At 53.7% G+C, this 14448-nt stretch overlaps 2 protein-coding genes across 7 annotated transcripts in view; both read left to right on the forward strand.

The window, feature by feature from the left end:
- Window positions 1–5970, forward strand: part of AACS (acetoacetyl-CoA synthetase) — a 52034-nt gene extending 46064 nt beyond the window's left edge. The window contains exons 17-19 of one of the 4 annotated variants that reach the window (XM_007189644.3): window positions 506–564; window positions 1378–1580; window positions 4078–4358. In XM_007189644.3, the coding sequence (XP_007189706.2) occupies window positions 506–564; window positions 1378–1580; window positions 4078–4215 (400 nt within the window). In that variant the 3' untranslated portion in view covers window positions 4216–4358. Of the gene's footprint in view, window positions 1–505; window positions 565–1377; window positions 1581–4077 lie in introns of all 4 variants that reach the window. The other 3 variants (XM_057526133.1, XM_057526132.1, XM_057526131.1) reach the window with 3 other exon arrangements.
- A 3462-nt stretch (window positions 5971–9432) lies between these two features.
- Window positions 9433–14448, forward strand: part of TMEM132B (transmembrane protein 132B) — a 414018-nt gene continuing 409002 nt past the window's right edge. Inside the window, exons 1-2 of one of the 3 annotated variants that reach the window (XM_057527275.1) lie at window positions 9433–9477; window positions 10296–11156. The gene's annotated coding sequence lies outside the window, so the exon portion shown is untranslated. The remainder of the gene's footprint in view (window positions 9478–10295; window positions 11157–14448) is intronic. The other 2 variants (XM_057527277.1, XM_057527276.1) reach the window with 2 other exon arrangements.

Below are 14448 nucleotides of genomic sequence, written 5' to 3' on the forward strand. Positions count from 1 at the left end.
AGAGGGGGGCGCTTCCCGTGTCCGGGACCCTTCCATCTGCTCGGCCTGCGGGGTGGGTTGGCTGCCCCACTTTGGGCCCTTCCTGGGTTCTTCCTGTGTCAGCTTCCCAGGGGTGGGTCTGGGCCTGACCCACATTTCTGTGCCCCGCAGTGGTGGGTCGGGGGGCTTTGGGGTGGGAGGCCTGCGGCCGACGTGCCCCCCGTGTATTGTCTGCCATCGCTACGGCCCTTCCCGGAGTGAAGGGGGGAGGGGCGCCCGCACCCGGGAAGGGGGACCTGTGTGGGGGGGGGCAGGGAGGTGGCCGATGTGCCCACACAAAGGGGACCCCCTTGATAGCTAGCTTTGAGTTTAGAGGGAGAAAGGGAGGTGCTCGGGATCAGGAGCTGGGGAGGCCGCCGGTAATGATGGCATGTTGTCGTGGAAAGGGGGTGACTGTCCCTGGGGCCCCTGCGACGGGCCTCACTCTGGAGCCGCCGTGTGCCCACGACCTCGTCTCTCTCTCCAGCGACGGCACACTCAACCCCAACGGAGTGCGATTCGGCAGCTCGGAAATCTATAACATCGGTGAGCATTCTCTGTCCCGGCATTGTTTTCAAGTCATCCAGGAGCGACGCAAGGAGTGTCTCAGCGGGGACCTGCTTTCTAAAGATCCCACCTTTTGGCATAACTCTTGCCCTTTTGCCTCCGGGCGTGAGAATCGACACGTATGAGCATGTCCTTCTTTCTAGAACATGCCTCGTCCACACTGCTTGTGGCTCAGAAAACCTCAGGACAGGATTCTTAAGGTCCCGTGGCCCATCCCCATTCCATTACATCTCATCCTCACGGTGAGCTCCATCAGGTTGGTCAACTGTGTCCACTCTTTATGGGTGAAGAAAGACGCACAGAGAGGCTGTGTGATTGCTGACAGTCACACAGCACCATCCAGGACGCCAAATAAAGACAGTGGGCCTCATGGATGCACAGTAGAGTCACCTGTGAGCCTTCAGAATGTCCCACCAGGGCCACGAAATCAGCCTCCCAGGGAGGCGGCCTCATGCGGATGACAGAGTCCCAAAGTCATGTCAGGGTTGTGTAATCAGGGTGGGATCTTGATCCATGTGATTCCAGCCTTTCTTCCTCCCACCAGTGGAGGACCCTCGCCGCGGCACTTGATTCCTTTTCTTATTTTTAAATTTGTAATTGAGTAAGTAAGGCGGGTGCCCGGCTCCTTGTAAGACGTCAGCCCTTCCAGTGCGAGCTACAGCCCTCTGACTCTGCTGGGGATGGGCATCCTGCCTGTTCCCCGGGGCTCTTGCCGGGGGGGCCAGGGGAGCCACGGCGGTCCCCATCAAGGTGGGATGGTGTGAGAGCGAGGCCCTGGCCCTGTCTCCGCAGTGGAGGCCTTCAAGGAGGTCCTGGACAGCCTGTGTGTCCCCCAGTACAACAAGGACGGGGAGGAGAGGGTGATCCTCTTCCTGAAGATGGCTTCCGGCCACACCTTCCGGCCCGACCTGGTGAAGAGGGTCTGCAGCGCCATCCGCCTGGGCCTGTCCGCCCGGCACGTGCCCAGCCTCATCCTGGAGACCCAGGGCATCCCGGTACGGCCCCCCAAGAACCCGCGTGCTTCCGGAGCTCTCATCTAGATGCTTGCTCATGCTTTATATATAGTTGGTGCCCGTTGCCTGGCAACCCCATCCTGTTTTCTTTTCTGCCATCTCCCTCTCTCTCTTTTTTTTTTTTTTTTTTACTCTTCCTAAAATTGCATGTAAAGCAACTTCTGCTAAATACCAGTCCTCAGAGGGTAAGCAGGCCCAGCCTGGCACGTCCAACTGGCTTTTCCCCTGTGTGGTTTTAGCGTGTGCTCAAATTATTAATGTGAAAATTAATTTTAACTTTTTAAAGAGTCACTGGGGTGCCGTTGCTCTTGCCTTTTAATTTTAAGTTCTGCCTGCAGAAAGAAGATTTGAATCTATTTAGAGGCACAGCTCCAGAAAGCTGCCCCCACTCCCGCCAATACTTTGTTTAGGTTCTCAGTGGGGGAGGAGATGCACTCAGATCAGATCACGGCTTTAACTTGTGTCGCTTACGAAACAAAGGCCTCTGTCAGCCGAGAAGGCCTCCGTGTATACACGTGTGTGCGCACACAGCAGTGTAAGTGCACAGCGGGGCCAAGCCCGCAGAGTAGCTGTTCACAGAGGCGGGGACGGGAACCGGTTAACTGGGCCACCAGGGGAAGGAGAGTCTGCCTGTCGCTCCCCGAGCAGGGGCGGGCGTGTGAGGTGCAGTTAGAACCGGGGCTTTTTATACCGTCCACACATTTCCTTTCCACTTTGGTTGTGCGTAGGAAGGGCCCCGCGGCCTGGGAGCTCTCTTGTCTCACTCGGCGGCCTGGGAGCTCTCTTGTCTCACTCGGCGGGTGACTCCCGGTGACGCTGTGCAAACAGTGGCTCTCAGGGAGAGGAGGGACTTCTTGAGTCAGTGACACTCACTGTCTTTTCCCTGGTGAGGGTCTTAGGCTTCCCTTCAGTGGATCAGTTCTGGATCTGGAACAGTTTGGGGAACTAGAATGTGATAGTCCCCTCGGCTTTATTTTGTTGAGAACGAATCTGTGTCCTTTGCTGCCGAAAGGGTGATTCCCAAACTGTATCTGCTCCCAAGAAGAGTGGAGCGATTTGCTGGAAGGTGAGGAGCGTCCCGGCCTGTCTTTCTTTCCGTCCTCAGCCTGGCTCTCGTCCCCTGACTTCCGGGCACTCAGTTCAGCTCTCTCCTCCTCCGTCCGCTTGGCCTGTGGAGTCGTTTCGAGGGTTCCTGGGGCTTTTTTCAAGCGCCCTCGTGTTCTCAGATCCCTGTGGTCCGAACTAATGGAGCACTTCGGAGAGGATTCGCCCTGTGTCACCAGGCTGGCGGGGGTCCGGCCCAGCCACAGGGAGTCGGGGCTGGACACGGCCAAGGTCACGGCCGGGGGTCTGGTCACACCAAGGGGAACACGAGCGGGCATCTGAGGCCCTGCCAGGCTGGAGGGCCCGGCGGCCACGACTGCCCTGATCTCAGCAGGTCTTCGTCACTGGTCACAGCTGACGTGCTGGCCCATCCTGACGGGAGGCTGTGCCTTATCTCTTGGGTAAGGGGGGTAGGGAGGGGGCCAAGCAGGAGTCCAGGGACCTTCTGCCCCACCCCCCAGCCCTTCTCACCGGGAAGCAGGAGCAGGATTTCTTCTAAAACAACGCCTTGTTTGTTTTGTCAGCTGATGCAGGCTGTTCTTGGGGCTTTAAAGCACAGAAAGCATGCGAGACGCTTGCATTTCAGGGCGAGAGGGGCTGACGACGCCCCAGTGGCAGGTGGTCCCTCAGAATCCGGTGCTCAGATCCTTAATTAGTTCACATGTAGACCGAGGTTTTCAATGAATGAATTTTAATTACATCTCAGGATAAAAAAAAAAAAAAGTGCCAGTGCGAGGAGAGATCAGGACACCAGCGGCTTTATTAAAGGGCTCTCTGTTTGTTCCAGAATTTTCCTGGTCCCTAAACACTCCAGCACAGCTGCCAAATGACCATTGGGGTTAAAGATGAAATGCGTGCTACGAATTTTAGAGGGGCCTTTGAGCATTTGGACAGAGGCCGACTATGGGAAAAGCAGTGCCCCATCTCATTCAGATGACGGTTCTGGGGGAAGATTTGCCGGAAGTTTGGTGAGGCTCTTGGACGAAGCTCACTTTCCGGTGATCAGGGACAGTCACAGGAAGCCAGCCCACTCCTGAAATAAGCTAGTCTTTCTAATACAATACAGTGTAAGAAAGTAAACGTAAGTAATAAAGAGGCAGTGTAACAGCGAGGCACGTCCGAGAGCTGTGTGCGCCTTAACTCATCAGCTTGCCCACAGCCTCGGGGTGGTGCTCTGGTCCCCAGTTTATGTTCAAGGGGACAAACCCAGGTTAAGGAACTTGCTCACAGTCACCCACCGAGAATCGCTCGCTCTCGTCGCCCCAGGTCACAGTGGTCGTTTCGGCTTGGATGTGCCCAGATGTCAGAGCTGAGGGACTTTTCTCCCCTTCGGGTCTAAATGCTCTTTCTGTCTGCTTCCTCCCCTCCCCGGCAGTACACCCTCAACGGCAAGAAAGTGGAAATGGCCGTGAAGCAGATCATCGCTGGGAAAACCGTGGAGCACCGCAGAGCCTTCTCGAACCCCGAGACCCTGGATTTGTACCGGGACGTCCCCGAGCTGCAGGACTTCTGAGCCGGGCCGGCACGTCCCTGAGCCACACACGTCTGTCCTGTCACTTCTGTGCGTTCAAGGAGTTACTTAGAGGGACTTCCCTGGTGGCGCAGTGGTTGAGAATCCGCCTGCCAATGCAGGGGACACGGGTTCGAGCCCTGGTCTGGGAGGATCCCACATGCCGCGGAGCAACGAAGCCCGTGCGCCACAACTGCTGAGCCTGCGCTCTAGAGCCCGTGCTCTGCGACGAGAGAAGCCACCGCAAGGAGAAGCCCGCTCGCTGCAACTAGAGAAAAGCCCGGGTGCAGCAACGAAGACCCAACGCAGCCAAAAATAAATAAATGAGTGAATAAAATAAATAAATTTATAAAAAAAAGAAAAGAAAAGAAAAGACTTAGAAACCTACGGCTCTTCGCAAAGGAGTTTGCACCAAGTCCGTAGGCCTGGGGAAGAACGATTCTCTGTTCTGCGGTTTCACCTGGTGGGTCCCTGACTCTTCCACCCGCCACAGGGGGATCCTGACCTTCAGGGGCCGAAAGGGAGGGTTTGGGTTGTGTGTGTGGCAGTCTGGAGAGTGTGTGTCTTTGCACACTCGCAGGGAGGAGCTGGGGTCTCCTGTGCGTGCACCGGCATGGCCGACACCTGGTCCCCATCCAGGGCCCGCAGGCATCCTGGTGACGGCTCACCCCAGGGCAGTGGCCGGCCTGCAGCCTTGTACTGTGGCTCTGTTTCCCTCTCTTAAGGCCCAGATCTCTTTCTTCCCTCTGTGTTGGTCTCCCGGCTCTGGCCGCCACCCTTCAGGGCCCATCTGTCTGCTGTGGCACGTTACCTGTCACAGGGCCCGTCCCAGGGGGACTTTACAGCATCTCACGGCAGATTCTCAGGACCCCGGGCCGACCGCTCTCCCGCTCTCTGTGTGTCACGGACGGAATCTGGGCAGCTCCTGGGGGAACCGTGTGTCACACCCAGCCACCGGTGCTCCCCAGCAGATAGACTTCCAGTTCCCTTTGGAGAATGAGTGGGTTTCACGTTTTAATAGGATCTCTTAATTTCACGGGCTTTGAGTGGTTTGAAATTTTTTTAATGTTAATTAAGTGTGTGGTGTGTGGGTGTTTGAAGGCGTGGGTGATGTCCACGCCGTGGGGAGTATCACTCAGGGATGCGGACGAGCCCCCAGGCCACGGGTCCTGCTGAGGCAGAGCCGCTGGGCCACAGGGGGCGTGGCCTCGCTGCACAGGGGGCCGGGACCTGCACATCAAAAGCTTGTCGCCAGCAGCTGTGTGTACTTTTGAATGTACTGTTCAGTTCAGCCTCTTAACACACTTCTGTCATCGTAATGTTCATTTTTGTATTTTTTAAAACCGAGTACAGTGAAAAACTTTCTTGAACCCTTTTTCTCGTGGATTATAGAAACGGGGCAGCACTGAGTTTACTGGAGTTAATTTATGACCACATTTTAAATGCAGAGTAAAGTCCGGAAAAGTGATTCTATCTTGGGATAGTAAAGAGGTTTCCCCTCAGGTGGCAGCTCTGATAAACGGGTGATAGGCAGAGTGTCCCATTCAGAAGGACTCTGAAACCAAATCTCAGCTGAAAAAAAGTGCATCAGGATTGGCCAGCAATGTCTGTCATGGCTAAACGATGGATTGTTTCTTGTCAAGTGTGAATGTCAAGTATAAACTGGGTATTGTAAGAGATTGAATAGGTCTCTGCCAACTTAAAGGCAGACACACACACAATGTTTAATAAACGATTTTGAACTTCATAAAAAAACGGGGCAGGTGCTATGAGGCATTTAATACAGTAAGCATATACGTGTATGTGCACACACCCGTGCGAGCAGCGTGCTGCGTGTTTTCTCTGAAGCCGGGGCTGGGTCTGAGGGCCTAAAGCTGGTGCTGATGGGCCAGCCAGGAGCCGCAACCCGCTGGGAGATGTTTGGCCCAGGTGGCGCGGGCATGTCCTGGGTCCCTGCTAGTTAGCGGCCGTGCCTGGTGCCCGAATGGCCCCAGAGCCCTTCTCAGTGTGAAGCCAGCCCCCAGAGGAGGAGGACTTTCCTCACCCTGGGCTCCCCCAGGGCTCAGGGCCGCCGGGGTTCTGGACGGCACTTCCTCATCATTGCAGGAGCCGGGTGGCACTTGGGTCGTTCCTGGCTCTGTGTCGCAGCATCCGGGCTGCCCCCTGGCAGGGCTCATTTTTCTCACGTCACGGCAGGTTAGAGGCCGCTGTAGGGCGGGTGCAGGGGCGATAGGTGCCCGGCTCCTCCTGTCCCCTGGGCTCCGCCGTGCTCGCGTGGGGCTGCTCACCTCCAGCGTCCCATCCGTGTCCCAGGCAGGAAGGAGGAAGCGACCAGGGCTGGGTGAGAGGCAAAGAGCCTGTCCCTCCTCAGCAACCCCCGCCCTTTGTATCAGCAAAGCAATGGCTTTTCAGGAAAGCCCAGCCAGTGCACACCTGCTTATGCCTCAGAGGCCAGAACTGGCCACAGGCCACCTCTCCCTGTGGGGGAGTCTGGACAGCTGAGTGTTTTTAAACCGGGCCTGTTACCTTTGTGTACAGGCAGACCTCATTTTATTGCACTTCGCTTTATTGTGCTTCGAAGATACTGTGTTTTGTTTTTTTACCAACTGAAGGTTTGTGACAACCCTGTGCAAATCTGTTGGTGCTGTTTGCTCACTTCGTGTCCTTGTGTCACGTTTTGGCGATTCTCGCAATATTTCAAACCCTCCACCTGCAAAAAGATTAGAGTTCACTGAAGGCTCAGACAGAATTTTTTAGCCATGAAGTATTTTTTAGTTAAGGTACGTACTTTTTTTTTTTTTTTTTTTTTTTTAGATATAATGCCATCGCATAGCTTATAGACTACAGTATAGTATAAACAACCTTTATTCGTGCTGGGAAACCAAAAACTTCTTGTGACTTGCTCTATTGCGGTGGTCGGGACAGAACTGGCCATGTCTCCCAAGTATGCCTGTATTAGTTTACTCATGCTGCTGTAACAAATTACCAAAAACTTAAACCAGCATGAATTTATTATAGTTCTGGTGGTCGGAAGTGTGACGCAGGTCTCGCTGGGCTAAAATCAGAGCGCCAGCAGGTGGTGTTCCTTCTGCAGGCTCTAGGGGGCGCCCGTTCCTTGCCTTCCGGCTTCTGGAGGCGCCTCCCTCCTCGGCTGGTGGCTCATCCCTCATCCTCAAAGGCTGCAGCATCTGACACCCCTGCCTCCCTCTTCCACGTACAAGGACCTCTGTGATTACCCTGGCCTCACTCAAATAATCCAGGATAATCCCCTATTTTAACACCTACCGATTAGCAAGCTTAATTCCATCTGCAGCCTTAAATGCCCCTGGCCACATAACCTAACGTTTTCACAGGTTCCAGGGATTGGGATGTGGGCATCCTTCTGGGGGTGGGAGTGGGATTATTCTGCCTACCTGGCTTTGCAAACTCCGCCAGGTGCTGTAGGGCAGGAAGAGGGAAGAGTGGTGGTCAGGAAGGTGTGAGCACCGAGCCGGGAGGGTGGGCATTCGGGACCCCTGGTTGCTGACTGCCCCCGGGCTGGGCTTATCCTCCCCGTGTGACCGGCCTGCCAGCCTCCTTCCCAGGGCTCAGGTCAGGCCCTGGACCCCCGGCCCTCTCCTCCGGCCGGGTGCTTGGAAGCCACTTCATATTGACTGTGCCTGAGGAGTCGTTAAGGCTTAATCGCCATGCCCTTTAGTTCTGGCAGGACGTCCCAGGCCGGCTGAGCCCATGCGTCCTTATTAATAGGCCGCACTGGACAACTTCATTAACGAGAGACAGATGGGCTGGAACAACAGCCCACTCCATCGCCCGCGGAGCCGGCTCTCCCGTGGAGTGCCTTGGCCCCAGCATCGCTCTTCAAAACCCCGGCACCTGCCGGCCAGCTGCACTGAGCCTTCCTCCCTGCTCCTGTCCTTCCCGTTCCCACCACCCATGTCCCAGCAGCAGCTCCAGGGAGCCTTAGGACCTGCAGCGCGGCCTGGCCGGGGCTGCGAGGTTCTGTGCCCCTGGTCGCCTCCCACGGGTGACAGAAGAGAGTAGGGAAGGAGAAAACGGGCGAGCTGACTTCTGGAAAAGTCTTCCATCCACCCGGCGCCGGATGCAGACCCTCCCTGCCGCCCCCGCCCTCCCCCAGTGTCACCCTGTCACCCCGAGCACCACTCGTGCACAAAACACAAGAACGGTTCCGGTTCATCAAGCAAATAGGTGTTGAACACACAGCCAAGGTGATGGGGAGCCTGTCGGATTCCGCCGGGAAGCCCAAGCTAGCGTTGATGAGCCGAGTTGCCGTTTACATCAGCACAAACTGCTTCTAAAAGCCTGCTGCCATCATGTCCCCAAGCCTTGAAGGCTGTCATAAATGGAAAAGAAAAGGCCCGTTTAGATGATGTTTAAAATGCACTACGAGCTAAGTGCTGGCTCCTTGTCACGGCTGATCATCTTGGAGCGTGCCCTTGGCCGTCACAGCAGTAAGTGGATGGTCTCATAATTTCATTAGATGACTTCCAGGGGAGAAGCCGTTGTTAAGTCAATTCATTATGCTCTGGAACAATTTCCAAACTTTTTCATCTTGGGACGCCCTCCCTGTGCTTCCTCCTACTCCTTCTTTCCCTGGCTCGAACTGTACATCATGAGTCAGGCTAGGTTCTGGGGAGAGGAAAAGGGACAGCTTGGACCCAGTTTTCATTTTCTGGGCTTCGAGCTTGCCGGTCTCATCCTTCCTGCTCACCATTTACCTGCTCAGCAGTGGTCTCATTCCTTTTGGTGTCCGCTTGCATTTTTCAATCATGACTCAGGATTTTCCTGGCTACATGTAACAGAAACCCCGATCCAAACTGGCTCAGGCGAAAAAAGGGTATTATTGGTTCACAGTTCTGAAAACTCAAGTGCTGCGACTAGCTTCAGGTGTGGCAGGATCCAGGGGCTCCGTGATGTCATCAGTGTTCTCTGCCCTCATATCCGCTCTGCCCTCCTCTGTGTTGATCACATTCTCAGATGGCTTCTCCTCTCAGGAGAGCAAGGTGAATACAGCTCCAGGCTACGTCCTCACAGGGCTGAGAGGGGTGAAACATTTTTTTTCCCCTAGTAGTTCCAACGTGAGTTCCCATGTTGAAGCTCATTGGACTGTTTGGATCATGTGCCCAAACCTGAGCCAATCACTGGCCAGGAGGAGAGACTATGCTGATTGGCTAAGCCTGGGTCACATGACTCCCCGGCAGGCGTGGAGCCGGCTTCTTCCAGTAAGCGGGACTGAGGGTGAGGAAGGTGGGTCCCGGAGGAGCGTGTGGCTTTTCTTTAAGAAGCAGAGGCAGGGACTTCCCTGGTGGTCCAGTGGTTAAGACTCCGAGGAAGACTCAGCGCTTCCACTGCGGGGCGAGCGGGTTGGATCCCTGGTTGGGGAACTAAGACCTCACAAGCCGGGTGGGCACGGCCCAAAAAAAAAAAAAAAAAAAAAGCAGCAGCAGAGGCAGCAAGCAGCCCCTGTTTCTTTTCATCTTTTCTTAGGTGTCATCCCTTCTCTTCTTTCCTCCCTGGTTCCTTCTTTCTCTAGGAGAGACTCCCTCTAACCTGTGTCTCTCGCCCTGCTCCTGGGCCCCTCCCCAGCTCGACAGAATCTCAGGTTGCTTGGAAAACAAGCTGGGTCCTGGTGACTTAGAATGGATTTCCAGATGAAGGAAACAGGGGTGGGCTGGGGAGAAATGTGCTCTGTTTTTCCATAACATAAACTGCAAAGTACAGCTCTGAAATCTTAGGTTTTCCTTTAAAAGTCTGTGAGACTCTGGATTAACATCTAGCTGCCCCACTCTGAGGCCTCTGCCGCCCAGGTGCTGGGCCAGGGGCTGCAGCGTGGGCAGGTGGGCTCAGCCCTCCTGGGGGGCCGACACATTGCCGCTGTAACTCCTGCCCACACCTGGGGCCCCTGCCCCTGCTCCCCCTCCCCTCCCCTCTCCTTCCTCTCTTCTTCCTCCTCTCTCCTCCTCCCCTCCCCCTTTCCCCTCCTCCTCTTCCCCTCTTCCCCCTTCTCTCCCCACCCCTCCCATCTCTTGACTTTAGACCAATCACTTTCCCTCTCTCTGCCTCAGTTTCCTCACTCAAGACGTGGGATGATAAGAAACAACCACCTGCCATGGCTGGGAGAGGCTGCAGTGAGGCCAGAGATGGAAATCACTACAAACAAAGGCCCCGGAATTGCTCAGGTCAAACCCTGTCTCACCTGCCTGAAGTTCTTCACTCCTCAAACCACCACTCCTGAAACGGACTCACATCCCCTCTCCCCGGGAAGCCTGTCCTGCTGTGCCAGTCTGGGCTGACGTGTCCCGTCTGTAGTGGACACACCCTACAATGACCCCATAATTCCCACCCTTAGCACCCACACTTGTGTGTTAGCCACTCCTCTTGATGTGAGTGGGACCTGTGACCTGAGTCTAGCCGATCGGATATGGCAAAGGTGAAGAGATTTTGCAGGTGCAGTTAAGGTCCATAATCAGTTGACTGTGCATTAATCAAAAGGAAGTCTATCCAGGTGGGCCTGAAATAATGACGTGAGTCCTTTAAAAGAAGTTCCAGGCCTTCCCTGAAGTCAGAGACTCCAAGTAGCAGAAATTTCTGGCTTTAAAAAAGCAAGCTACCATGTATTCTACAGCCACAGGAAGTGAATTCGGCCAGCAATCTGAGGGAGTTGGGAAGGAGATCCTTCTCGAATCAGGCCTCCAGGTAGAACACAGCTGGACCTCCACGTTTTTTTTTGGCTGCACCACGTGGCATGCGGGATCTTAGTTTCCCGACCAGGGATTGAACCTGTGCCCCCTGCAGTGGAAGCTCAGCGTCCTAACCACTGGACCACCAGGGACTTCCCCTGGACCTCCTGGACCTTGATGGAGCCTTGTGAGACCATGAGCTGTGAACCAGCTAAGCAGTGCCTGGACTTCTGGCCAATGAAAATGGTAAGATAATGTGTGTGTGTGTGTGTGTGTGTGTGTGTGTTTTAATACATTTATTCATTTTATTTATTTATTTTTGGCTACGTTGGGTCTTCAGTGCCGTGCGCAGGCTTTCTCTAGTTGTGGCGAGCGGGGGCTGCTCTTCGTTGCGGTGCGCGGGCTTCTCATTGCGGTGGCTTCTCTTGTTGCGGAGCACAGGCTCTAGGCGCATGGGCTTCAGTAGTTGCAGCTCGCAGGCTCAGTAGTTGTAGCTCATGGGCTCTAGAGCTCAGGCTCGGTAGTTGTGGTGCACGGGCTTAGTTGCTCCGCGGCATGTGGGATCTTCCCGGACCAGGACTCGAACCCGTGTCCCCTGAATTGGCAGGAGGATTCTTAACCATTGCACCACCAGGAAAGCCCCGTGTGTGTTATTTTAAACCTTTTAAGTTTGTGATAATCTATTCTGAAGCAATAGAAAACAAATACACTCTCTCAGTGGCCCTGGCCTCAGCAGGTGATCCCACTCCGCTTAGCACCTTTCTGTGTATGAGACCTGTCTCCTCAGCCTCACTCAGGCCCTTGAAGATGGGACTCTTCCTCCTTCTCTGTATCTCCACCCCTCAGTCCCAACCACAGAGTAAGCCTTCAACAAAAATGCTCATTTGAACTGGGACTGGCACCGTGACAAAAAGCCATCTCTTATCACAGGCTTCAGGCACAGCGGGATCCAGGAGCTGGGATAATGTGATCAGGATTCAGCCTCATGCTCTCATGGCATCTTGTAAGGGCAGTAGGGTGTAGTGGTTAAGAGCTTGGGCTCTGGAATTAGGTTGCCAGGTAGAATACAGGAAACTCAGTTAAATTTGAATTTTAGATACACAGTGAATAGCTTTTTAGTGTAAGTGTGTCCCCAATATTACATAGGACATATTTATACCAAAATAATATTCATTGTTTATCTGAAATTCAAACTTCACTGAGCATTCTGTTTCACTAAGTCTGGCAACCTTACCCTGGAACAACTGCCTAGATCTGAATTATGGCTCTTCCGCTGTCTGTGTGACCATAGAGAATTTACTTACCCTCTCTGAGCCTCATTTCCCCATCTATAAAAGTGAGGATTAAAAAGACTATGCATCTGGGGCTTCCCTGGTGGCGCAGTGGTTGAGAATCTGCCTGCAAATGCAGGGGACACGGGTTCGAGCCCTGGTCTGGGAAGATCCCACATGCCGCGGAGCTACTAGGCCCGTGAGCCACAACTACTGAGCCTGCGCGTCTGGAGCCTGTGCCCCGCAACAAGAGAGGCCGCGACGGTGAGAGGCCCGCGCACCGCGATGAAGAGTGGCCCCCGCTTGCCGCAACTAGAGAAAGCCCTCGCACAGAAACGAACACCCAACACAGCCAGAAATAAATAAATAAATAAATAATAAAATGAGGAAGATTGTTTTTAAAAAAAAAAAAAAAAAAAAAAGACTATGCATCTCACAGGGTTGTGGTGAGAGTGAAGTAACCACATTGCCTATAAATAGTGCCAGGCATATAGTAGGCACTCAGTAAACATCATCTACTACTGTAAAATCTTGTCCCTGCTTTCTTCTGCATAGGTGTTCATCTTTGACTTATTGCCTAAGTTCCAACAAAAGGCCTGGGGAGAAATCTCATTGGTCTGGCTAAGGTCATGTGTACAATCACTGTGACCAGGGGAATGGAAGGTTCTGATTGGCCACACCTGGTGGAGTGTGGTCCCCATGTCGGAAGGAAGCCCCGGGTCGCCCTGAGCAGGGGTCCTCAACCTGCCGTGATGCTTCAGGACCACTGGTGGGCACAGGAAACAGAACAGGCGTTTGCCGGAGGGTGCGGCTGGTGCTTATTTCCCACCCAGGCTGTGCTGGAAGGAGCTGATGAATATCACACCGCATCAAGCAGACGGTGGGCCTGCAGCGCTGATAATGACGGCCTGGGTCCCCTCTGTGCGCTGACGTCCGAAGCAGGTGCCAGTTGCCAAAGGCAACGAGCTTGTTTCTCGTCAGTCTGGGCTGTCCTGGTGGCCAAGGGCTGTGGCGCCTGCTGGAGTGTCTGTTTAGCTGTCCTTCTATAATGGACGGGGCTCAGGACCACAGCTTCAGGGCCTGGAGCCATTTGTCTGGGCCTTAGGCTGGCTGGTGCTAATAATAGCCAACACTGACCACGTGCTGGGCACTGTTCCAAGGGCGTGATCCTGACTATGAGCCTGGGAGGTCAATATCATCATTATCCCCATTTTGCAGATGGGGAATAAGGCACCAAGTTCAAGGAACTTGCCTGAGGTCACACAGGGCTGGATTCCAGCCCACGCAGGCTGGTTCCAGATGCTGGTCCTGACCTTCCTCCTGAACCTTTTGGAAAGGGCTTGCAAAGAATGGAGAGAATCCCTTTATTGATAATCAAAACCTCATTATGTGGTCCTTTTTTTGGGTAGTTCTTTTTTGTGGGGTGAGGTGGGTAGTTCTTGCATGTCTAGATTGATATAAAAAAAATCACACCTCAGTGAAAAAGATCAATTGCCACATACGGTTTCCAAGTCACTTTGACGTCGTCACAAACCCTCTCATATGTTTGAGCCTCTAATTAGATTTGGAGGAGAATCAATTCATGTGTCATGAAATTTTAAAAGACAACGTTCCATGAGTGGTCCTTCCCATTATTCCAGCTTGATTGAAATTGTGGGTTTTTCACAGGATGCTATTTATACTCTTAAGACAATGGAGCTTCTAAAAGGATTCTGATTCTTAGGTCTTCATATGTGATTTCTGGAGAAGCGGAAATTTTCAAATTTTCATAATGATTGTGTTTTTGTGGCTGTTTTCCTTTTCTTTTCTTTTCTTTCTTTCTTTCTTTCTTTTTAAATAACCTGACTCGGCAGCGTCTCTCTCCCCCTGATGGGGACCTCAGGTTCTTGCCAAAGTATGTATCACATAATTGCTTTCATGTTCAGACCCCGCAAGAGCACGTTGTAAATGGCTGCGACACAGATGTGACAATTCCATTAGGCCTGGGTTCTTGCATGGTTGACCTTGCAAATTGAATTTGGGGAGGTGAGCCCTTCTGCCTGGCTGCTAGATTTCACGTTCACAGTTTGGGGAGAGGCCTGGGGAGCTGCCGGCGGAGATTTCCGTGCAGGGCACGCATAGCCGGGCATCCGCTCCGGTGAGTCCTGCATCCGTCCCACGTCCCCTTGCGTCCCCGGGTCTTCCTCAGCTCTCCAGAGGAAGGCGGCAGCCCATGATCGATGGGCTTCTGCCCACTGTGGCATTATTAGCCACTCTGTCAAGGTGAC

This window comes from Balaenoptera acutorostrata, chromosome 13 (genome assembly GCF_949987535.1).
Source record: "Balaenoptera acutorostrata chromosome 13, mBalAcu1.1, whole genome shotgun sequence".
Lineage (NCBI taxonomy): Eukaryota > Metazoa > Chordata > Mammalia > Artiodactyla > Balaenopteridae > Balaenoptera > Balaenoptera acutorostrata.